We start from the raw sequence: 26,702 nt of genomic DNA, 5'->3' as shown, positions 1-26,702 counted from the left end.
TTTTTCGGGGTGGATATTTTAAAGAATATTTCGACGAGAATTTTTTAAAAGATTTTTTCGACGTGGATTTTTTAAAGAATGTTTCGGTGTGAATTTTTTTAAGATTTTTTCGACGTGAATTTTTTAAGATTTTTTCGGCGTGGATATTTTTTAAGATTTTTTCGACGTGGATATTTTTTAAGATTTTTTCGGCGTGGATATTTTTTAAGATTTTTTCGACGTGGATTTTTTAAAGAATTTTCCGACGTGGATTTTTTAAAGATTTTTTCGACGTGGATTTTTTAAAGATTTTTCGCGGTGGATATTTTAAAGAATATTTCGACGAGGATTTTTAAAAGATTTTTCGGGGTGGATATTTTAAAGAATATTTCGACGAGAATTTTTTAAAAGATTTTTTCGACGTGGATTTTTTAAAGAATGTTTCGGTGTGAATTTTTTTAAGATTTTTTCGACGTGAATTTTTTAAGATTTTTTCGGCGTGGATATTTTTTAAGATTTTTTCGACGTGGATATTTTTTAAGATTTTTTCGGCGTGGATATTTTTTAAGATTTTTTCGACGTGGATTTTTTAAAGAATTTTCCGACGTGGATTTTTTAAAGAATTTATCGACATGGATTTTTCAAAGATTTTTCGCGGAGGATATTTTAAAGAATATTTCGACAAGGACTTTTAAAAGATTTTTTCGACGTGGATTTTTTAAAGAATGTTTCGGTGTGAATTTTTTTAAGATTTTTTCGACGTGAATTTTTCAAGATTTTTTTTGACGTGGATTTTTTTTTTAAGATTTTTCGACGTGGAATGTTTAAATAATTTTTCCACGTAGAGTTTTCAATTTTTTTCGACGTGGATTTTTTAAAGATTTTCTTTTTGATGTGGATTTGTAATATTTTTTTTTTGACGTTGATTTTATAAAGAGTTGTTCGACGTGGATTTTTTAAAGATTTTCTTTTTGATGTGGATTTGTAATATTTTTTTTTTGTCGTTGATTTTATAAAGAGTTGTTCGACGTGGATTTTTTAAAGAATTTTGAGGATGACTTCGACGTATATTTTTTTAAAGAATTTTGAGGATGACTTCGACGTGGATTTTTTAAAGAATTTTGAGGATGACTTCGACGTGGATTTTTTAAAGAATTTTGAGGATGACTTCGACCTGGATTTTTAAAGAATTTTGAGGATGACTTCGACGTGGATTTTTTAAAGAATTTTGAGGATGACTTCGACGTGGATTTTTTAAAGAATTTTGAGGATGACTTCGACGTGGATTTTTTTTTAAAGAATTTTGAGGATGACTTCGACGTGGATTTTTTAAAGAATTTTTAGGATGACTTCGACGTGGATTTTTTAAAGAATTTTGAGGATGACTTCGACGTGGATTTTTTAAAGAATTTTGAGGATGACTTCGACGTGGATTTTTTAAAGAATTTTGAGGATGACTTCGACGTGGATTTTTTAAAGAATTTTGAGGATGACTTCGACGTGGATTTTTTAAAGAATTTTGAGGATGACTTCGACGTGGATTTTTTAAAGAATTTTGAGGATGACTTCGACGTGGATTTTTTAAAGAATTTTGAGGATGACTTCGACGTGGATTTTTTAAAGAATTTTGAGGATGACTTCGACGTGGATTTTTTAAAGAATTTTGAGGATGACTTCGACGTGGATTTTTTAAAGAATTTTGAGGATGACTTCGACGTGGATTTTTTAAAGAATTTTGAGGATGACTTCGACGTGGATTTTTTAAAGAATTTTGAGGATGACTTCGACGTGGTTTTTTTTTAAAGAATTTTGAGGATGACTTCGACGTGGTTTTTTTTTTAAAGAATTTTGAGGATGACTTCGACGTGGTTTTTTTTAAAAGAATTTTGAGGATGACTTCGACGTGGTTTTTTTTTTAAAGAATTTTGAGGAGAACTTTCACGAGGATTTTTTATAGAATTTTGAGGATGACTTCGAAGTGGATTTTTTAAAGAATTTTGAGGAGAACTTTCACGAGGATTTTTTATAGAATTTTGAGGATGACTTCGACGTGGATTTTTTAAAGAATTTTGAGGAGAACTTTCACGAGGATTTTTTATAGAATTTTGAGGATGACTTCGGCGTGGATTTTTTAACGAATTTTGAGGATGACTTCGACGTGGATTTTTTAAAGAATTTTGAGGATGACTTCGACGTGGATTTTTTAAAGAATTTTGAGGATGACTTCGACGTGGATTTTTTAAAGAATTTTGAGGAGAACTTTCACGAGGATTTTTTATAGAATTTTGAGGATGATTTCGGCGTGGATTTTTTAAAGAATTTTGAGGATGACTTCGACGTGGATTTTTTAAAGAATTTTGAGGATGACTTCGACGTGGATTTTTTAAAGAATTTTGAGGATGACTTCGAAGTGGATTTTTTAAAGAATTTTGAGGATGACTTCGACGTGGATTTTTTAAAGAATTTTGAGGATGACTTCGACGTGGATTTTTTAAAGAATTTTGAGGATGACTTCGACGTGGATTTTTTAAAGAATTTTGAGGATGACTTCGACTTGGATTTTTTTAAAGAATTTTGAGGATGACTTCGACGTGGATTTTTTAAAGAATTTTAAGGATGACTTCGACGTGGATTTTTTAAAGAATTTTGAGGATGACTTCGACGTGGATTTTTTAAAGAATTTTGAGGATGACTTCGACGTGGATTTTTTAAAGAATTTTGAGGATGACTTCGACGTGGATTTTTTAAAGAATTTTGAGGATGACTTCGACGTGGATTTTTTAAAGAATTTTGAGGATGACTTCGACGTGGATTTTTTAAAGACTTTTGGGGATGACTTCGACGTGGATTTTTTAAAGAATTTTGAGGATGACTTCGACGTGGATTTTTTAAAGAATTTTGAGGATGACTTCGACGTGGATTTTTTAAAGAATTTTGAGGATGACTTCCACGTGATTTTTTAAAGAATTTTGAGGATGACTTCGACGTGGATTTTTAAATATTTTTTTCGATTTTTTCAACTTGGATTTTTTAAAGAATTTTTGAACTGAATTTTTTAAAGAATTTTTGAACTGAATTTTTTAAAGAATTTTTCCACGTGGATTTTTTAAAATAAAATTCTTCTATCAATAGAAGACAAAGTCTTCTATGTATAGAAGACAAAGTCTTCTATGTATAGAAGACAAAGTCTTCTATGTATAGAAGACAAAGTCTTCTATGTATAGAAGACAAAGTCTTCTATGTATAGAAGACAAAGTCTTCTATGTATAGAAGACAAAGTCTTCTATGTATAGAAGACAAAGTCTTCTATGTATAGAAGACAAAGTCTTCTATGTATAGAAGACAAAGTCTTCTATGTATAGAAGACAAAGTCTTCTATGTATAGAAGACAAAGTCTTCTATGTATAGAAGACAAAGTCTTCTATGTATAGAAGACAAAGTCTTCTATGTATAGAAGACAAAGTCTTCTATGTATAGAAGACAAAGTCTTCTATGTATAGAAGACAAAGTCTTCTATGTATAGAAGACAAAGTCTTCTATGTATAGAAGACAAAGTCTTCTATGTATAGAAGACAAAGTCTTCTATGTATAGAAGACAAAGTCTTCTATGTATAGAAGACAAAGTCTTCTATGTATAGAGGACAAAGTCTTCTATGTATAGAAGACAAAGTCTTCTATGTATAGAAGACAAAGTCTTCTATGTATAGAAGACAAAGTCTTCTATGTATAGAAGACAAAGTCTTCTATGTATAGAAGACAAAGTCTTCTATGTATAGAAGACAAAGTCTTCTATGTATAGAAGACAAAGTCTTCTATGTATAGAAGACAAAGTCTTCTATGTATAGAAGACAAAGTCTTCTATGTATAGAAGACAAAGTCATCTATGTATAGAAGACAAAGTCTTCTATGTATAGAAGACAAAGTCTTCTATGTATAGAAGACAAAGTCTTCTATGTATAGAAGACAAAGTCTTCTATGTATAGAAGACAAAGTCTTCTATGTATAGAAGACAAAGTCTTCTATGTATAGAAGACAAAGTCTTCTATGTATAGAAGACAAAGTCTTCTATGTATAGAAGACAAAGTCTTCTATGTATAGAAGACAAAGTCTTCTATGTATAGAAGACAAAGTCTTCTATGTATAGAAGACAAAGTCTTCTATGTATAGAAGACAAAGTCTTCTATGTATAGAAGACAAAGAATTTTCGACGTGGATTTTTTAAAGAATTTTTCGACGTGGATTTTTTTGAAGAATTTCGACTTGGATTTTTTAAAATAAAAGTCTTCTATGTATCGAAGACAAAGTCGTCTGTGTATTGCCTTCAATAACTATTTAAAAACGGTTAAAAACATAAACATTAACTCTTAATTCTTCCACTGCTTAACTGTATAATTACGGAGCATATTTAAGCTAATTGTACTGAGGTTTCCCCGTAGAGATTTTTCAATACAAAAAGCATGACTTTTCCACAATTTCACTTCACCCCTCATACTTCAATTTAAAAATCTACCCACTCATTTATTATTTTCCTTGGGTGCATATAACAAAGAAGAAAGGTTTGGTCCTTTGGGAAAGATGGTGGCTTTATTAAATTATAAGCACAACCTTTGCAACATCTTAATGCTTGTCGGTAAATTGTAACAATTTCTCATAATCTTATATAATTTATATTCAACAACCTACTTTTCCCCTAGCTAAGAACCCACACATGTTCTGGCAAACTCCCTCAAACACATATTGTAGGAAATTCTTCCTCCTTACGCCTTGATAAACTTGTTCAAGTAGACACACGTACACACATGTTGATACGTTTGGGGGAAATCCAAAAGGAAAGCACCAAAAACACTATTAAATGGCAAACAAGAAATATATGAAATATGTATATGGAAATTTCTACAATGATGCCAAGCAGCTTTGCCTCCCCCCCCCCCCCCCCTACCTAACTAAAGTCCTTCATTTTCTCTTATATTTATTTTTTATTTTGCCTTGCCAACAATAAATAGATATGATTCTGTTAAAGCTTCATCTCTCCCCTGGATTAAAAACCAAGGGATATTATTATATTTCTTTTCCTTTGCTTGCTCTGATTGTATTCAACAGCAGCTGCTGTTGTGCTGAAATACTCCTCTGTATGAAATGTGTTCTCTGGGTAATTTCCCATTCTCACATCAAACTGTTGACGGTGTGTGTACAAAAAATGTATTTCAGGCAATCCCCCCAAGAGAAACAGTAAAAAGGCACCCACCAAAGTAAATTTTCCCGCCTTTTGTGGTGCCATGACTTCCATTACATTGTAATATTGTTTACTGCCAGTTCGTTTTATGTTCTCGTTTCTGTTTCTTTGACGAAATGAAGTAGTAGCAGTATATGTGTGTATATGTGTGTATACAAAGAGGATAGACGTGATTCCATATATACTACGTATTTATGTACGTTTGTCCTTGCATGACAATAGTTCATATAGCAATGCGGGTATAGAAAAACACAAGCAGAATTTGACTATTGGACAATTTAACGGAATGTTATCCTAGGGAAAGAAGGTTCTACGCAAGATTCACAGCAAACAAATTGTAGGTTGTGCAATGTGAAGTCGTGATTTCACTGCTTATTTTGATGCAGTAACAATTATGCTATATATCCTCAGTCTGTGACATAAAGAAAAACAAATCCAAACCTTTCATTCCTGACTTCTGTAAAATACATTGAATCAACAAGAAATCCTGATGATCTTTTTAAATATTGAACGAAAACGGACATTCGAAAGCTATATTTCGTAAAAATTTAAACCCTACAATCGGATTATGTAATGCACTGAATAATTTTAACAATTAATAATTATACGCCAACCCACTACGAACAGTTTGAGATTTATGAACTTACCCAGAGTAATGGGCAAATTTACGCGCAACTTACCTAAAATGAAAGAGAAATTGAAAAATATTAAAAATATTCGAACGATGATAGATGTGTTTGTCATAAAAAATAAAATAAAATAAGAATTAACCGGCTTTACTTGCAGCTAAATACCATCACCCTATGAATTTACAAAAAAGAAACAAAAACAGTAGTAAACCAGTAAGGAAAGGATCAAAGTCGGGCGGGGCCGACTATATGATACCCTACACCACTGTGAATATGTAAAATATAAATCGGAGATATATCCAGATCTAAACCGATTTTGATATAATTTGGCACATTTATTTCCAGACCGAATTCAGTCACACATCATTGAAATCCGACTTATATAGCGTGTTTGGAGCAGCAAGTACGCGAAAATATATATGGGTGCTATATCCAAATCTGAACCGATTTCGATATAATTTGGCACATTTATTTCTAGACTGAATTCAGTCACACATTCCAAATTTCATCGAAATCGGAAATATATAGCGTGTTTGGTACAAAAAATACGTGAAATCGGCGGAAAATATATATGGGAGCTATATCCAAATCTGAACCGATTTCTATATAATTTGGCACACTTATTTCTATACCAAATTCAGTCAAACATTCCAAATTTCATTAAAATCTGGCGTATATAGCGTGATTGGTACATCGCATACGTGAAATCGGGCGAACATATATATGGGAGCTATATCCAAATCTGAACCGATTTCGATATAATTTGGCACATTTATTTTTAGACCAAATTCAGACACACATTCCAAATTTCATCGAAATCGGACATATATAGCGTGTGTGTTACAGAAAATACGTGAAATCGGCCGAAAAAATATGTGGGAGCTATACCAAAACTTGGACCGATATAGCCCATCTTCGAACTTGATCTTCCGACGGCTAAAAAAATGGTATTCCCCAATTTTCAGCGAAATCGGTCGACAAATGCGACCTGTATGTTGCGAACGGACGGACGGACGGACATGCATAAATCGACTCAGAAAGTGATTCTATGTATATCCCTAGAAGGAACTATGGGTCTATCTCGCATCCTTTTGTATGTTACATACAAATGCACTAAAACATAATACCCCTTACCACATAGTGGTGTAGGGTATAAAGAATAGGTGACAAAAGAAGTTTTGGAATAATTAAGTAAGGGAGACCTCTCTGTGATCGGAATTATACGAACAATGTATCCCGGTAGATTTGAAATGAAAACACTAATATAGTGTTCCTAATTCAGATTTTGAAGAATTTAAGGTGGACCCTGAGAAAAAATGAAAGTGAACTTTTAAGGAATTTTAGGCGGCCTTTAACGTGGACTTTTTAAAGAATTTTGAGGCAGACTTGCACGTGAATTTTTTAAAGAATTTTAAGAAAGACTTGTACTTGGATTTGTTAAAGAATTTTGAGGCAGATTGCACGTGGATTTTTTAAAGAATTTTAAGGGGGACTTGCACTTGGATTTTTTTAAAGAATTTTTAGGGGGACTTGCACGTGGATGTTTATTTAAAATTTTGATTGGGACTAACACGTGGAATTTTTAAAGAATTTTGTGGTGGACTTGCACGTGGATTTTTTTAAGAATTTTGAGGCAGACTTGTACGTTGATTGCTTTAAAGAATTTTGAGGCGACCTGCAAGTGTATTTTATAAAGAACTAGCTGACCCGGTCCGCGTTGCTGGCCCGTTGTTTGGGTTCTCCGTGTAAACTTTAGTTATCTATCCAGTATTGATACACCCATAATTAGGCATCCCTCTAGAAACTTCATAATATAAATCAATGTTTTGACATAAATTCCATATAATGGTATCCCCCAAATTTAAGATATAAAATCTCTTTTATTATACCCTTCACCATAAATCGACAGTTTAAAGCACTTTGTGACCCACATATAATGGTCGGTGCACGTCAATTAACATTGCTATATATTGGATTGTTGGTCTCGGTTGGGGTCGTAATTATTACTGCAAAGAATTGTTGGTATAGGTCCACCTTTTGATATAGCTCCCATAGAACGGTACCGGCTGATTTTCGCTATTTTTGAGGATTTAACATCATTATCACACCGAAATGGCTGAAATCTGGTTTTAATATATTTTAAAGAGGAGGGCATAAATATTCGTATCGACCGAAAGACACGCATTTTTATTTGCGCTCGGTATGTAACAGTAATAGGTTCACGTTTTAATATATCTCCCTTAAAACAGTACCTCCCGATTTTCGATAGTTCAGAGATATATCCACTGTTCAGTATACGTCCTCGTTTTGATATAGCTCCCATAGAACGGTGGCGCCTGATTTTCGCTATTTTTGGTGGATTTAACCTCATTCAGGCCGATCGAACGTAACGCTTTTTTTCTTCGCGCTCTATATGCAATAGTGGTAAAATACCCCTCAGCGAAATGTATGTTCCTTCGGGATATGTATGGCAACATTTATATAATTCATAAAAAAAATTACTTCTATAAATTGTAGTTGTTATTATCGAGATTTTGCTGTATTTAAAAAATGTATCTTTACCTAGCTATTCCAAGGACTGAAATCAATGCTCATGAAGTTTCACTTCCCACATTTTGAGGTTTTATCCGTAATTATAATATTTTCAAAAATGGAACACGATCGCGGTATTCTGATTCCAATGATGATATTGTATTGTATATCAATAACTTTGTCTGATTTCCAATTTCCAATGGATCTTTCTGGAATTTCGATCTTGTGACATCTCAAGTTATCCGGATTTTACTGTATTCCAAAATGTGGAGTTGATCGCGCTGTCCCACTTATTGTTTAGTGTTCTGCGTTTATAGCGTTTTTTAGGCACGCTTACAAAATTATGTATATTATCTGAAATAATAAATGTTTGCAAATTTTGTGATGACCGCGATATTTCACTTCCGCGAAGACCATTCAGGGTCAATACAGTAATTACAGTAGCATTGAAAAAAATCTGTAAACAATACGTTCAAAAATATCATGGACTTCAGATTTAAAAAAAAAAAAAAATTTTGAAGGAGAACCTCCGGTCACTACACTTAGCCGTATTAAAATAGGTCACTACCGCGCTATCCCACTTGTTCAAGCTAGTGTTTATATCATTTTTGTGTCACGCTTACTAAAATTATGTATATTAATTGAAATAATACATTTTTGAAAACTTTGTGATGACCGCGATCATTCAGGGAAAACAATCTGTAAACAATACGTTCAAAAATATCAAAGATTTCAGATTTTTTTAAAAACATTGTGGGGGAGGACCACCGGTCACTACTCCTAGCCGTATAAAGACAGCTTATGACAGTTCTAATTAATTGAAATAATACATTTTTGAAAATTTTGGGATGACTGCTATTTTCACTTCCGCGACGACTATTCAGGGTCAAGACTGTAATTACCATAGCATTGCAAACAATTTGTAAACAATATCTTTAAACGTATCTTGAATTTCGCGGTTTTCTTAAAAAAATTGTGGGGTGGACTACCGGTCACTACACTTAGCGGGATAAAAAAATAGATTACGACCAATTCTCAGGCCTAAAAACTTCACATACAAAATTTCATAAGATTTCCCAATCGATTTTTCGGAATTTCTATATAGTGAGATCTCAAGTCATCGGGATTTTACAGTATTCCAAAATATGGCGTTGACCGCGTTATCCCACATATTGAAGCCAGTGTTTTAGCGGTTTTGTAGTCACGCTTACTAAAATTAGGTATATTATCTGAAATAATACATTTTTGAATGATTTGGGATGACCGCGATATTTCACTTCCGCGACGACCATTCAAAAAAATATATAGCCTATTTTCACCACCGGTGTTCCCAGTACATTATCTGAAATTTTCAAGAAAATCTATTCAGCCGTTTTTGAGTCTATTCGGAACATACAAACAAACAAACATACTAACATACACACATTGCCTTTTATATATTAGATTTTGAGGAAGACTTGCACGTGGATTTGTTAAAGAATTTTGAGGCAGACTTGCAAGTGGAATTTTTAAAGAATTTTGAGGGGGACTTGCACGTGGATTTTTTAAAGAATTTTGGGGCGGACTTGCACGTGGATCTTCTAAAGAATATTGAGGCAGACTTGCACGTGGATTTTTTTAAAGAATTTTGAGGAAGACTTGCAAGTGGATTTTTTAAAGAATTTTGAGGCAGACTTGCACTTGTGTTTTTTAAAGAATTTTGAGGAAGACTTGAACGTGCATCTTTTTAAAGAAATTTGAGGCTGACTTGCACGTGGATATTTTAAAGAATTTTGAGGCAGACTTGCATGTGGATTTTTAAAGAATTTTGAGGCAGACTTGCACGTGGATTTTTTAAAAAGAATTTTGAGGGGGACTTACACGTGGATTTTTTTAAAGACTTTTTAGCGGGACTTACACGTGGATTTTTGAAAGAATTTGTAAGGGGACTTGCTTATGGATTTTTAAAAGAATTTTTAGCGGGACTTGCACGTGGATTTTTTAAAGAATTTTTAAGGGGACTTGCTCATGGATTTTTAAAAGAATTTTTAGCGGGACTTGCACGTGGATTTTTTAAAGAATTTTTAAGGGGACTTGCTCATGGATTTTTAAAAGAATTTTTAGCGGGACTTGCACGTGGATTTTTTGAAGAATTTTGAGAAAGACTTACACGTGGATTTTTTTTAAAGAATTTTTGAGGCAGACTTGCACTTGGATTTTTTAAAGAATTTTGAGGCAGACTTGCACGTGGATTTTTTAAAGAATTTTTGAGGCAGACTTGCACGTGGATTTTTTAATGAATTTTGAGGGGGACTTTTTAAAAAAAATATAGTGTCTCCAATTTAATCGTAGGACACCCCCGCAGTCTGCCAAACAAACAAACGAAAACCTCTATTAGGTGGGCTTGGATAGCTTTCAAACAGAAGCAGTTGCACAGCCAGTACAAGGATTATCACAGCTATAGAAGACCACAAGAAATGCTTATATGAGACCGGAGGGTCTTCTTTAGATGACCACAGGGCTTTCTTATAGAAGACAACGGGTTTTCGAATCGAAACCCACAAGGTTTTCTTGTATATGACCAAAATGTCTTGGTATAAAAGCCACATGATATTCTTTTAGAAGACCACAAGAACTTCTTCAAGAAGACAAAAAGGACTTTTTTTGGAAGACTAAAATGACTTCTTACGGAAGACCAAAGTGTTACTATAGAACAGCGAAGAAAAGCAAAAGGTCTTCTTATAAATGACCCAAAGGACTTCTTATAAATGACCAAAAGGACTTCTTTTTGAAGCATTGTGGCGTTTTTTTATTGGGATAGCGTTTGCAATTTTGTTTTTTCAAAATAGTCTGGCTTAATCCCATTGTTGTTGTTTTAATATTTTAAAACAACTATTTTATTAGTGGAAAAGATTTGGCATTGTTCGCCAAGGGGTAAGGCGACGACACATACAAGTGGAAGAGGTTTGAATTGTTTTCGCAGACACTTTCGTCGGAGTTGTATGAGGTTGCCAAGGAAAAACTTCTCATTGAACTTTTTTCTTTGCTTACCTTTATACTTCGAGCTGACGATTGATGTTTGGGTATAAAAAGTTTCTTGTTGAAGAAGTTATTGAAAAATAACTTCGGTGGAGAATATCCACAAACTAGAAACAAGGGAACTGATGAGATCCAGTGGCGTGGATCGAAACTATAGTATTCCCTGCCTTACTCCTTGGCGAACAATGCCAAAACTTTTCCACTAATAAAATAGTTGTTTTAAAATATTGAAAGAACAACAATGGGATTAAGCCAGACTATTTTGAAAAAACAAAATTGCAAAAGGACTTCTTCTAACAAAGTCTTCGTTTAGGAAACCTCAAAGTTTTGTTTTGTAAAAACCACGAAGTCTTTCAGGGAACCACTGGGTCTTCTTATAGAAGATCACAAGGTCTTCTTGAAGAAAATTCACTAGATCATATTTTTGGGTGCCACCGTGACACAAAGTTTTTTAGGGGCGAGTCCATACTTCCTGAAAAAATGGCTTGAAAAAACTCGCTATCGATCCAAAATTTGGCAATCGTTAAATCAAGTTCTAAGATGGGTTTTATCGGTCCACTCCTTTGGGTACCTCCCCACAAAAGTTAAAAAAAAAAACGCCCGATAAATGTCGAACGCAGTAACCGATTTGTTCCATACTTTGGACATCGTTATATTTCTACGAGACATAGATCAGGTTAGAATATAAGAACTCCTTCGGATAACACCCACACCAAATTTCGGAAAAGTGGAAGTTAGGACCTCCCTTCGAATCGTTTGGAGTTTTCTTACAACAGGTTGCACTCAAGACCCCTATTACGATGGTACAAGTTTTTTTATACCCTCAGCATTTATGCTAAAGAGGGTATATACACTTTCATACGGGCAAAAGGTGCCTAATCGAAATAATGGTTTTAGACCCCTAGTATGTTTGGACGAAATCCGTTTTAGACAATTTGGAGTCGATTTAGCAATGTACGTCCGTCTGTCTGGCTGGCTGGAGCGCACGATAACTCTCGAACTGATTAACCGATTTGGTCCAACATTTAGCTTTCGTAATATTTTGTGCAAACTTAGTTTAAGTTCGAAGATGGGTCATATCAGTCCACACAAAGTTCAAAAATGTTCGGAAAAATTTAGCGCACGACAACTTTAGAAAGGATTTGGTCTATGCCTTGCACATCGTGAAATTTCTGCTAGACATAAATGAGGTTTTAATATGGATTCTATGGATCCAATCAATCAGGTACATCCCACACAAAATTTCGGATAAGTTCAGTTGAAGACCTGCTCTCTAATCGCTTTGATTTTTGTTATATCAACTTGTATTCGCTGCCCCCATTACGACGGTACAAGTTTTCTCATGGGCACGTTCATATTTCCTGAGAATATGACCGAAAGCCGTAGAGCTTCAAGTGTAGTTGCTCGATCCAAAATTTGGACTCCGTAACATTTTGTCCAATTTGGGTTAAGTTCGAAGAAGAGCTGTATCGGTCCACCCATTCCGGTACCTCCCCCTCAAAAGTTTAACAAAAATCGTTAAATTTAGTTTACCTTCGAAAATTGTCCATATAACTCTAAGGAGAAAAATACGGTACCACCCATGTTTTTTTAAGTCCTGTTCCTGTGTTTTTCATTCAAAATACGTCCAAAAAAGGCCACAAAATCTAATACATAATTATCTGGAAAAAGGATTTTGGTTGCGTAGCCGGTATTCGATTCGATATTGGCAATAGATGAAAGTTCAAATTCACATAGACTGAGGGTATATCACTGTCGGCAAAGCCGACTGATACTTCTTTACTTCTTCAGTGGCAAGTCCTTACTTGCAATTCCATACTTGACCCGAAAACTGTAAACAACCCCTACGGCCAGCATGTATAGTGGCTGGTGCGCACGACAACTCCCGAACCGAATACTGCGTTCTTCCACAATTTGCATATCGTAATATTTTTATACCCTCAGCCTTTAGGCTAAAGAGGGTATTTACACTTTGATACGACCAAAAATGTGCCTCATCGAAATAATGGTTTTAGACCCCAAGTATGTTTGTACGATATCCGTTTCAGACAATTTTGAGTAGATATAGCAATGTCCGTCCGTCTGTCTGTCTGTCAGGCTGGTGCGCACGATAACTCTCGAACGGATCAATCAATTCGGTTCAAATTTCGAAATATTTTGTCCAGATTCGATTTAAGTTCGAAGATGGGCCATATATGTCCACTCCTTCAGGTACCTCCCCCACAAATGTTCAAAAATTGTCGCAAAACTTGTGCGCACGATAACTCTTGTAGGGAATAACCGATTTGGTCCATACTTTGCACATCGTGTAATTTCTACCAAACTTAGATGAGGTTCCAATATGGACTCAATCGGTCCACTCCTCCGGGTACCTCCCACACAAAATTTTGGAAAAGTTCAGTTTAGGACCAGGTCTCGAATCGCTTTGATTTTTGTTTACGCAAGTTGTATTCGCTGCCCTCTTTACGACGCTGTAAGTTTCATTAGGGGCAAGTCCATACCTGAGAAAATGGGCCTGAAAGTTACAAAAAACGCTATGACACCGTGTGTAGTGGTTGGAGCGCAAGATAACTCTCGAACGGATCTGCCGATTCGGTCCAAAATTTAGCTTTCGTAATATTTTGTCCAAACTTAGTTCAAGGTTAAAGATGGATTATATCGGTCCACTCCTTCCGGTACCTCCCCCAAAAAAGTTCGAAAATGTTCGGAAAATTTGTGCGTACGATAACTCTTGAAGGAAGTAACCGATTTGGTCCGTACTTTGCACATTATGAAATTTCTACCAGACTTAGATGAGGTTCCAACATGGACTCAATCGGTAAACTCCTTCGAGTACCTCCCATACAAAAATTTCGGAAAAGTTCAGTTTAGGACCTGCTCTCTAATCGCATTGGTTTTTGTTGTAACATCTTGTATTCACTGCCCCCTATACGAAGGTACAAGTTTCCTCAGGAGCAAGTCCACACTTCCTGGAAAAATAGCCTGAAAGTTGAAAAACAAACCCCATGACACCATTTTTATGGATGGAGGCGTAAGATAATTCTCGTACGGAAATGCCGATTCCGGCCAAAATTTGGCCTTCGTAATATTGTTTCCAAACTTAGTTTAATTTCGTAGATAAGCCATATCGGTCCACTCCTTCAGGTAACCACCCCACAAAAGTTCAAAAATATTCGGAAAAATTGTGCGCACGATAACTCTTGATGGGAGTGACCGATTTGGTCCATACTTTACACATTCTCATAATATCTACCAGATATAGATCAGGTTCGAATATGGACTATATTTGTCCAGCCCATCCCGTACATCCCACACAAAATTTTGGATAAGTTCACTTTAAGACCTGCTATTAATTCACTTTGATTTTTGTTGAAGCAACTTACATTTGCTGCCTCAATTACTATGGTAAAAGTTGTTTCAGGAGCAAGTCCATACTTCTTGAGAAAACAGCCAGAAGGGTGTTAAAGCCCCCTATGGCACACCCATTGTCTATGTCGGTCCATTCCTTTAAGTACCTTTTCTGCAACATTTTTGAACTTTAATCCTAATCAACATTTTTGTCGGTTCATACGAGATGAGAAGATGGTGCTTATAGGTCCATTCCTTCCCCACAAAAGTTCGAAAATATTCGCTAACATGTTACTTACTTACTTAGCTGGCCCATTACAGAACATTTGTTCCATAGACCGAACTAAGAAAAGATCTCCAATTCTGTCTGTTTCGTGCTTCGCTTTTTGGAGTACCGCGCCTTGTCATCTCTTCATCCACTTGTTTGTGCCATCTATTCTTTGGCCAGCCAATTCTGCGTGCACCGCCATGAGGCATGTATTCATACGCCTTTTTAGCGGGTTCATCATCGCTCATTCTTATGATATGGCCTAGCCAACGCAATCGTTGCATCTCGATACGTTTAACTATATTCATGTCTTTGTATAGCTGATATAGCTCGTGGTTCATACGACGTCGATATTCACCGTCAACGCAAATCGGCCCGTAGATCTTTCGAAGAATTTTCCTCTCAAACACACCAAGCACTGCCTTATCTGCTTGCGCAAGTACCCATGCTTTGGAGCCATACATTAGCACGGGTAGTATCAGTGTTTTGTAAAGCGCTATTTTTGTTTCTCGAGTTGTGGCTTTGCTTTCCTATTTTAACTGAAGATTTTGTGTCAATTAGATTCATTTTACAAAGCCGAATGAGCTTTGCGGGGATACCAAATTCAGACATTGTCGAAGGCTGCTTTATAATCGACAAAAAGGTGGTATGTGTCGATCTGCATCTTTTGGGTCTTGTCCAGGATTTGCCGCAGGGTAAATATCTGGTCAATGGTGGACTTGCCAGGTCTAAAGCCGCATTGGTATGATCCAATTATTTAGTTGGGCTTTAGTCGTTCGAACAATATCCCTGACACTATCTTGTAGGCGATAGGGAGAAGACTTATACCCCTATAGTTGGAGCATAAAGTCGCTAACATGTTACCCGCGATAAACGGAGCAACCGATTTTCTCCAAGCTTTGGATCTCGAAATATTCTGTCCAAACTTAGTTTATGCTCGAAAGTGCGGGATATTGGTTCACTTCTTTGGGTACCACCCACACAAATGATCAACATTTTTGTTTAAGTGCGGTAAAGGGTCCGTGCGAGAATCCTTTGGACATTTTTACCGAAGGTACTCCTAGTGGCTCTGTTTACAGCGATATGATGTTTTGCGTGGGCAAGTCCATATTTCCTGATATAATAGTTCTATCGAGAGGAATAGCTCCCAAAATGAAACACACTTATAAAATGGACTGTGTCGGTCCATTCCTTTAGGTACCAACCCCGCAATACTTTTGAGATTTTATCTAAACCATATCTTTGTCGGCAAGCTCATACGCCCAAAATTCTGAAGACCCTCTAAAAACATACGTTTTTGGGAAAAAGGTGCTTCAATTCACACAGACATAGGGTGTTCCTCTGTCGCCAAAGCCGACTAATACTTTTTTACTTGTTAAATACTTCGTTGACTTCATTCACAAAACTTCAAAATCTTCAATAGAAGACTGACTACAAGTTTTTTATGGAAGACCAAATGGTATTCACGATGTCTTTTCGGGTAATTTTCTCTAAAGGTATTGAATTTCCCTCGAAAAGGGTCTGCGAGGACAACCTACAGCAAAAAATTCAAATCTATCCGTGATATGTCCTTAAACTGCACCGAGAGTGTTGATATTTTGTGTGGCGTGGTGTTACAATAGAGTCCTTTTTGGAACCAATCCTATGTGTGGAAGAATTATTTTTGTACAATTTGCAAGTTCTCGTTGTATTGGCTAAATACGTAAATTTCCCGGAAAAGGGGAAACCGTCAAAAGAACATCAGGCAACGTCAAGAGAACACACTAACAAACGTTTATACGTAGAAGAAATTCCATGAAAAGAGATGGCTACACAAGTTTATAAAATATCAACAGCAAACAACAAGTATGCGAACAAGCAGGCTGGCTGCCAGGCATACCGGCAGACAGTCAGTTCGTCGTCCGTCTACGAGGCAAACAACACTTGCCCGACAATATGACGCCACTTTTATTGATAAAAATTACTGCTTGTGAATGTGTGGCTTTGTTGATTTTTTGGAAATGGTTCTTTGGCTGCCAATAATCTGTTTGGGATTGCCCTGACCACTGCTCTCGTTGCTGTTGCTTGTCGGTTTATTTGTTGTTTCTCGTTTGTCCTCACACAAACATACAAACACACACAGTATTTATAGCAGAGTTTAAGGTTATTTGTTTGATTGGGGATTTATTTGGCGGCAAAAAAGTTGGTTTTTGCGTTGCAAGTTTTCTGACGGGGGATACGAGTGGAAAATGTTATTGAGGATAATGATGGCATGGATTGACAGGTTTGTATTTTTTTATTGGGGAAGTTAATTTTCTAAGGTTTCATTAAAAAGCTCTCATGTATCATGTTATGAAAAAAAAAACTCGGGTCGTTTAGGATTTACGTAAAGACCATTCGTATTGACTCCAATAAAAATAAGCCAATGTTTATTTTTTCCTTTCTCTCTTTGGCCGAACAGAAAACTATAATTTAACTCCAAACCAATGTTCATTGGTCATAACGGTTTCAATTTTGTTAACACTTTAAAGCCACCAAACAACGTTGCAGCCCGCCAGACTGTTAAAGAGACATTTGGAGTTCAAATGAATTATTGAAATGGGGGGACACAACTTCAGGGGACAAAAGGATAGCGTGACACTCGCACACAATTTCAACTTTTGTGCCTAACGAACACCCAATTCTAAACGGCTCCAATATTGTATAACGTCATCGTCATCCATTGAATAGCTGTAAATGGCGACACACACATATGACCACATTTCTATCGGATGAACATATTGACAAACTTTGCAAGCAGTTGGCCAAACACGTCACTACTCCACAATGACGATGATGATGATGAAGTTGGTATAGAGCAAATAAACCAACCAACCATCGAACACTACGTAAATTGTTAATCGAAGTGAACGACTGGAAGAGACTGGCAGACATACTCGAAAGCAATATTGAGTAAGAAATAATTTGCACAGGCGGGAAAATGTAGTTTTCCTTTTCGCATATTTAAATGAAGTTTCAGGTATTGCATTTGAGGGTAGGGGTTGAAAGATACCAAGCAAAGGTCCTGGATAGCTTTAACATGGCGAACCTCAGGACTCATCTTGGTCCCTCTTTCATCTGAGGTGTACACTGAACTCCCCGTGGTGTCACCTGGGTAGCTGACTTTAACACCCGTTAAAGGTAGTAGGGTAACATCTCCAATTTGGATTCCATGTTTTGTGATATGTTCTTCAACTTGGTCTTTTCATCGGAGTTTTGGCCTTCCCTTTTGGTGGCTCGTATTCAAATGCCTTTTTGGCGGGGGCATCTTTATCCACCCTGCTGACATGGTCAAGCCAACGCAATAGTTGTAGTTCGATACGTTTTACTATATCGATGTCGGTCGGCTGGTATAGCTCGTGGTTCACACAACGTCGGTATTCACCGTCAACGCTTATTGGTCCATAAATCTTTCGAAGAATTTCTCTCTCAAATACACCAAGTTCTGCCTCATCTGCTTTCGCAAGTACCCATGCTTCAGATCCAGATGCCGAGGTAATAAAGTCATTTACCACGTCAAAATTGTAGTTCTGAACGTCAACAGTTGGTCACCAGTTGTCTTATCGCCGTTGACTGCCAGAATCACTTTGGCAGACTCTTTTTAAATTTTCGCAAAGTGGCTGTTACGGATCGAGTTGATCGAGTTGATCGATATAATATATCAATATCGTCTGCGTAGGCCAGTAACATTATGTCCTTATTGTATATAGTGCTATTTTTATCTCTATCGGTATATACAGTCGCTTCTCGTATGACCTTTTCCAATAGAATGTTAAATTGGTCACACGATAGGCTGTCACCTTACCTGAAACCTCGTTTTGTTTCATAAGGTTCCGAGAGGTTCTTTCCTACTTTAACAGTTGTATTAGCCAATGCCATCCTGCATAATCATATAAGTTTTGCAGGGATATCAAACTCAGACATGGCTTGGAACACCATTGAACGAATTGGGCTGTCGAAGGCGGCCCTATAGTCGTCGAACAGGTGGTATGTGTCGATCTGTCCTTTGTGGCTCTTCTCCAGTATTTGGCGCAGTGTAAAGATTTGTATGTATGCACATTTTAAGTGTGTATGCACATCGTAATATTTTTCTATCAAACTTAAAACTGCAACAGTTTTCACTTAAGTCGATTTCAAGAGAGGTTCAACAAGTGTTTTTCACTCAAGTAAGTTCCTGTTGTCTTGTTCGTGAGCGAGCTCACACTTCCTTACATCTCTAAAAGAGTCTACTCTGAAAAATAAATCAAGTTTCAAGATGAACTAAGGCCCATACCTTAAATTATCTCCTTCAAAAATAGTTCAACCTATTTGTGCTTAAATCGAGATAAGAACACATCTCGGATCATTTTTTACAGTTGTCTGCATAGCTTTTTTTCTTTTTTAATAATATTCTGATATGAAAATAATTTTTCAATATACTAAATTCTGATTAAATAAGCTTATAGCTTTTTCATAGAACAATTTATTTTAATTCCAAGAGTTGAAACTACATCTTTCTCCTTAGACATTTCTGAGCATATGTAAAAACGACAAATTCCACTTTGGAGCATCCATTCTAGGATATATTCTACCATTACTTCTTGTTTGTGTTGTATAATCTATCCAGCATATGCTTTCCCACCAGCATTGCATGTCGGTATATTGACAGTCTATGGCGCCAATAATACAAAATGGGGTGGTACAACATTCCTCGAACATAACACAAGTAATTTTCTTTATTTGCTTCTGTGCCTTTTGTGTAAAGGAATTTCTTCCTGTTATTTTTGTTGTTGCTACAACAGAAAATCTCTTCTTCATTATTACTAAGAATTTCCTTTGGCTTGCTTCTCATCTCCTCTGTCTGCCATTTGCAGGTTCCTAGTAATTCAAAATAAGTTCATAAAGAAGAAGAATAAGCCAGTAGGAATGTGTAGTGCTAGCAACAAAAGCCTCAGTGGCAGCAAGAGTATCGCCATCATCATCTTTCCACTGAAAACACAAGTGATGAGTGCAAGGTGATAACTTGACGTATGACGATACAATACAAATCAGATAATTTGTAACCGGATGTAAATATGAGACCGCCAACAGATCTTCTGTAATGGTACAGGTCTCCTATAGAAAGAGGAATTGTTACAAGCCCCTTAATGTTTTTCTACAGACAAAATACTCTTTACAATCGTTTACACACGGAAGGCCCTCTACAGACCTTCTGAATACCCTTTAAAACACCTTTAGAACACCCTCAGAAGACTCATTACATGCCTTCTATAGACAGAGGACCCTTTACAGGCCTTCTTCTGACAGAAGACCTTTTACAGGTCTTCTATAGACAGAAGACCTTTTACAGGTCTTCTATAGACAGGAGACCCTTTACAGGTCTTCTATAGACAGAAGACCTTTTACAGGTCTTCTATAGACAGGAGACCATTTAAAGGCTTTCTATACACAGAAGACCCTTTACAGGTCTTCTACCTTCTAGACAGAAGACCCTTTACAGGACTTCTATAGAGAGAAGACCCTTTACAGGCCTTCTATAGAGAGAAGACCCTTTGCAGGTCTTCTATAGACAGGAGACCCTTCACAGGTCTTCTATAGACAGAATAGCCTGTACCGGTCTTCTATAGACAGAATACCCTGTACCGGTCTTCTAAAGACAGAATTCCCTGTACCGGTCTTCTATAGACAGAATACCCTTACATGTCTTCTATAGACAGAATACCCTTTACAGGTCTTCTATAGACAGAAGACTCTTTACAGGTCTTCTATAGACAGAAGATCCTTTAAAGGTCTCGTTTAGTCGTAAGACCCTTTATAGGTCTTCTATAGACAGAATACCCTGTACCGGTTTTCTATAGACAGAATACCCTGTACCGGTCTTCTATAGATAGAATACCCTTTACATGTCTTTTATAGACAGAAGACCCTTTACAGGTCTTCTATAGACAGAAGACCCTTTACAGGCCTTACATAAACAGACGACCCTTTACAGGTCTTCTATAGAGAGAATACCCTTCACAGGTCTTCTGTAGGCAGAACACCCTTCACAGGTCCTCTATAGACAGAAGACCCTTTACTGGTCTTCTATGGACGGAAGATTATTTACAGGTCTACCATAGACAGAAGACCCTTTACAGGTCTTCTATAGACAGATGACCCTTTACAGGTCTTCTATAGACAGAAGACCCTTTACAGGTCTTCTATAGAAAGAAGACCCTTTACATGTATTCTATTGACAGAAAACCCTTTACAGGTCTTCTATAGACAGAAGACCCTTTGCAGGTCTTCTATAGACAGAAGACCCTTTACAGGTCTTCTATAGAGAGAAGACCCTTTACAGGTCTTCTATAGACAGAACACCCTTTACAGGTCTTCTATAGACAGAATACCCTTTACAGGTCTTCTATAGACAGAAGACCCTTTGCAGGTCTTCTATAGACAGAAGACCCTTTACAGGTCTTCTATAGAAAGGAGACCATTTACAGGTCTTCTGTAGAAAGGAGACCCTTTGCAGGTCTTCTAAAGACAGAAGGTCCTTTACAGTTCTTCTATAGACAAAAGACCCTTTGCAGGTCTTCTATAGACAAAAGACCTTTTACAGGTCTTCTATAGAGAGAAGACCCTTTACAGGTCTTCTATAGACAGAAGGCGCTTTGCAGGTCTTCTATAGACAGAAGACCCTTTACAGGTCTTTTATAGACAGAAGATCCTTTACAGGTCTTCTATAGACAGAATACCCTTTACAGGTCTTCTATAGACAGAAGACCCTTTACAGGTTTTCTATAAATAGAAGGTCTTATATAGAGAGAAGAGCCTTTACAGGTCTTCTATAGAGAGAAGACCCTTTACAGGTCTTCTATAGAGAGAAGACCATTTGCAGGTCTTCTATAGACAGAAGACCCTTTATAGGTCTTCTATAGACAGAAGACCCTTTGTAGGTCTCTATAGACAAAAGACCTTTTACAGGTCTTCTATAGACAGAAGACTCTTTACATGTCTTTTATAGACAGAAGACTCTTTACAGGACTTCTTTAGACAGAAGATCCTTTATAGGTCTTCTATAGACAGAAGATCCTTTAAAGGTCTTCCATATACAGAAGACCTTTACAGGTCTTATATAGACAGAAGACCCTTTACAGGTCTTCTATAGACAGAAGACCCTTTACAGGTCTTCTATAGACAGAAGACCCTTTACAGGTTTTCTATAAATAGAAGGTCTTGTATAGAGAGAAGACCCTTTACAGGTCTTCTATAGACAGAATACCCTTTACAGGTCTTCTATAGAGCGAAAACCCTTTACAGGTCTTCTATAGAGAGAAGACCCTTTACAGGTCTTCTATAGACAGAATACCCTTTACAGGTCTTCTATAGACAGAAGACCCTTTACAGGGCTTCTATACACAGAAGACCCTTTGTAGGTCTCTATAGACAGAAGACCATTTACAGGACTTCTATAGACAGGAGACCCTTTACAGGACTTCTATACACAGAAGACCCTTAACATGTCTTCTATAGACAGAAGACCCTTTACAGGTCTTCTATAGACAGAAGACCCTTTACAGGTCTTCTATAGACAGAAGACCCTTTACAGGACTTCTATACACAGAAGACCCTTTACAGGTCTTCTATAGAAGGAAGACCATTTACAGGTCTTCTATAGACAGAAGACCCTTTACAGGTCTTTTATAGACAGAAGATCCTTTACAGGTCTTCTATAGACAGAAGACCCTTTACAGGTCTTCTATAGACAGAAGACCCTTTACAGGTTTTCTATAAATAGAAGGTCTTATATAGAGAGAAGAGCCTTTACAGGTCTTCTATAGACAGAAGACCCTTTACAGGTCTTCTATAGAGCGAAGACCCTTTACAGGTCTTCTATAGAGAGAAGACCCTTTACAGGTCTTCTATAGAGAGAAGACCATTTGCAGGTCTTCTATAGACAGAAGACCCTTTATAGGTCTTCTATAGACAGAAGACCCTTTGTAGGTCTCTATAGACAAAAGACCTTTTACAGGTCTTCTATAGACAGAAGACTCTTTACATGTCTTTTATAGACAGAAGACTCTTTACAGGACTTCTTTAGACAGAAGATCCTTTATAGGTCTTCTATAGACAGAAGATCCTTTAAAGGTCTTCCATATACAGAAGACCTTTACAGGTCTTATATAGACAGAAGACCCTTTACAGGTCTTCTATAGACAGAAGACCCTTTACAGGTTTTCTATAAATAGAAGGTCTTGTATAGAGAGAAGACCCTTTACAGGTCTTCTATAGACAGAATACCCTTTACAGGTCTTCTATAGAGCGAAGACCCTTTACAGGTCTTCTATAGAGAGAAGACCCTTTACAGGTATTCTATAGACAGAAGACTCTTTACAGGTCTTCTATAGACTGAAGACCTTTTACAGGTCTTCTATAGACAAAATACCATTTACACGTCTTCTATAGACAGAAGAACCTTTAAAGGTCTTCTATAGACAAAAGACCCTTTACAGGTCTTCAATAGACAGAAGACCCTTTACAGGTCTTCTATATACAGAAGATCCTTCACAGGTGTTCTATAGACAGAAGACCTTTTACAGGTCTTCTATAAAAAGAAGACCCTTTACAAGTCTTCTATAGACAGAATACCCTTTACAGGTCTTCTGTAGACAGAAGACCCTTAACAGGTCTTCTATAGGCAGAAGACCTTTTTCAGGTCTTCTATAGAGAGGAGACCCTTTACAGGTCTTTTATGGACAGAAGATCCTTTACAGGTCTTCTATAGACAGAATACCCTTTACAGGTCTTCTGTAGACAGAAGACTCTTAACAGGTCTTCTATAGGCAGAAGACCTTTTACAAGTCTTTTATAGACAGATTACCCTTTACAGGTTTTCTGTAGACAGAAGACCCTTATCAGGTCTTCTATAGGCAGAAGACCTTTTTCAGGTCTTCTATAGAGAGGAGACCCTTTACAGGTCTTTTATGGACAGAAGACCCTTTACAAGTCTTCTATAGACAGAATACCCTTTACAGGTCTTCTGTAGACAGAAGACCCTTAACAGGTCTTCTATAGGCAGAAGACCTTTATAGGTTTTCTATAGACAGAAGACCCTTTGCAGGTCTTCTATAAAAAGAAGACCCTTTATAGGTTTTCTATAGACAGAAGACCCTTTGCAGGTCTTCTATAGACAGAAGGCCCTTTACAGGTCTTCTATAGACAGAAGACACTTTACAGGACTTCTTTAGAGAGAAGACCCTTTACAGGTCTTCTATAGACAGAAGACCCTTTACAGGTCTTCTATAGGCAGACCCTTTACAGGTCATCTATAGGGAGAGGAATCTTTACAGGTCTTCTATAGACAGAAGACACTTAACAAGTCTTCTATAGAGAGAAGACCCTTTACAGGTCTTCTATAGACAGAAGACCCTTTACATTTCTTCTATAGACAGAAGACCCTTTACAGGTCTTCTATAGACAGAAGACCCTTTACATTTCTTCTATAGACAGAAGACACTTAACAAGTCTTCTATAGAGATAAGGCCCTTTACAGGTCTTCTATAGACAGAAGACCCTTTACAGGACTTCTTTAGAGAGAAGACCCTTTACAGGTCTTCTATAGACAGAAGACCCTTTACAGGTCTTCTATAGACAGAAGATCCTTTACAGGTCTTCTATAGGCAGACCCTTTACAGGTCATCTATAGGGAGAGGACCCTTTACAGGTCTTCTATAGACAGAAGACACTTAACAAGTCTTCTATAGAGAGAAGACCCTTTATAGGTCTTCTATAGACAGAAGACCCTTCACAGGTCTTCTATAGACAGAAAACCCTTTACATGTCTTCTATAGACAGAATACCCTTTACAGGTCTTCTATAGAGGGAAGACCCCTTAGAGGTCTTCTGTAGAGAGAAGACCCTTTACAGGTCTTCTACAGACAGAAGACCCTTTACAGGTCTTCTATAGACAGAAGGCCCTTTACAGGTCTGCTATAGACAGAAGGCCCTTTATAGGTCTTCTATACACAGAAGACCCTTTATAGGTCTTCTATACACAGAAGACCCTTTACAGGTCTTCTATAGACAAAAGACCCTATACAGGTCTTCTAGAGACTGAAGACCCTTTACAGGTCTTCTGTTGACAGAAGACACTTTACAGGTCTTCTATAGACAGAAGACCCTTTATAGGTCTTCTATAGACAGAAGACCCTTTACAGGTCTTCTATAGACAGAAGACCCTTTACAGGTCTTATATAGACAGAAGACTCTTAAAAGGTCTTCTATAGAGAGAAGACCCTTTAGAACTATTCTATAGACAGACCCTTTACAGATATTCTATAGACATAAGACCTTTTACAGGTTTTCTATAGGGAGAAGACCCTTTACAGGTCTTCTATAGAGAGAAGACCCTTTACTGGTCTTCTAAAGACAGAAGATCCGTTAAAGGTCTTGTATAGTCGTAAGACCCTTTATAGGTCTTCTATAGACAGAAGATCCTTTAAAGGTTTTGTATAGTCGTAAGACCCTGTACCGGTCTTCTATAGACAGAAGACCCTTTACAGGTCTTCTATAGACAGAAGATCCTTTACAGGTCTTCTATAGACAGAAGATCCTTTAAAGGTCTTGTATAGTCGTAAGACCCTTTACAGGTCTTCTATAGACAGAATACACTGTACCGGTCTTCTATGGACAGAAGACTCTTTACAGGTCTTCTATAGAGAGAAGACCCTTTACAGGTTTTCTATAGAGAGAAGACCCTCTATAGGTCTTCTATTGATAGAAGACCTTTTACAGGTCTTCTATGGACAGAAGCCTTTACAGGTCTTCTATAGACAGAAGATCCTTTACATGTCTTCTATAGACAGAAGATCCTTTAAAGGTCTTGTACAGTCGTAAGACCCTTTATAGGTCTTCTATAGACAGAATACTCTGTACGGGTCTTCTATAGACAGAAGACCCTTTGCAGGTCTTCTATAGACAGGAGACCTTTTACAGGTCTTCTATAGAGGGAAGACCCTTTACAGGTTTTCTATAGAGAGAAGACCCTTTACCGGACTTCTATACACAGAAGACCCTTTACAGGTCTTCTATAGAGAGAAGACCCTTTACAGGTCTTCTATAGACAGAAGACCCTTTACAGGTATTCTATAGACAGAAGACCCTTTACAGGTCTTCTATAGAGAGAAGACCCTTTACTGGTCATCTATAGACAGAAGACCCTTTACAGGTATTCTATACACAGAAGACCCTTTACAGGTTTTCTATAGACAGAAGACCCTTTACAGGTCTTCTATAGACAGAAGACCCTTTACAGGTCTTCTATAGACAGAAGACCCTTTACAGGTTTTCTAAAGACAGAAGGTAATTTACAATTTTTCGATATACGAAAGATCATTTGCTGGTCTTTTGTGGACTGAAAATCCAAATGGTTTATAGAAGGGAGACTTCTAAAGACAGCAACCCTTCAAAATGCAGAACGGCTTCTAAAGGGGGACATTTTAATGATTTTCTGTAGGAGGAAGACCTTCTAAAGGTCTCCATTAAATGAAAGATCTTCTAAAGGACTCCTATAGGTGGAATTACTTTTAAAAGTATTTTACAGTTGGAGGACCTCCTAAAGGTATTCTATAGGTGGATGACCTTCTAAAGGTCCTCTATTGGTGAACGTTCGCCCTGTTCTGTTACAGGAGTCTAATTTATATGCAACTTTTTGCAT

General features: G+C 36.9%; 1 protein-coding gene across 2 annotated transcripts in view; it reads right to left on the bottom strand.

Moving 5' to 3' along the window:
• Positions 1-26,702, bottom strand: part of shn (zinc finger protein schnurri) — a 282,408-nt gene that overhangs the window by 202,780 nt on the left and 52,926 nt on the right. Inside the window, exon 3 of one of the 2 annotated variants that reach the window (XM_073990064.1) lies at positions 5,860-5,892. The exons of the other annotated variant lie outside the window; for it this stretch is intronic. Coding sequence (XP_073846165.1) covers positions 5,860-5,892 — 33 coding nt within the window. The remainder of the gene's footprint in view (positions 1-5,859; positions 5,893-26,702) is intronic. 2 annotated transcript variants of the gene reach the window in all.

The sequence above is a fragment of the Musca autumnalis genome, unplaced genomic scaffold, assembly GCF_047663935.1.
Source record: "Musca autumnalis isolate F117 unplaced genomic scaffold, ASM4766393v1 scaffold_5, whole genome shotgun sequence".
NCBI lineage: Eukaryota > Metazoa > Arthropoda > Insecta > Diptera > Muscidae > Musca > Musca autumnalis.
This window is presented reverse-complemented; position numbering and strand designations above follow the sequence as displayed.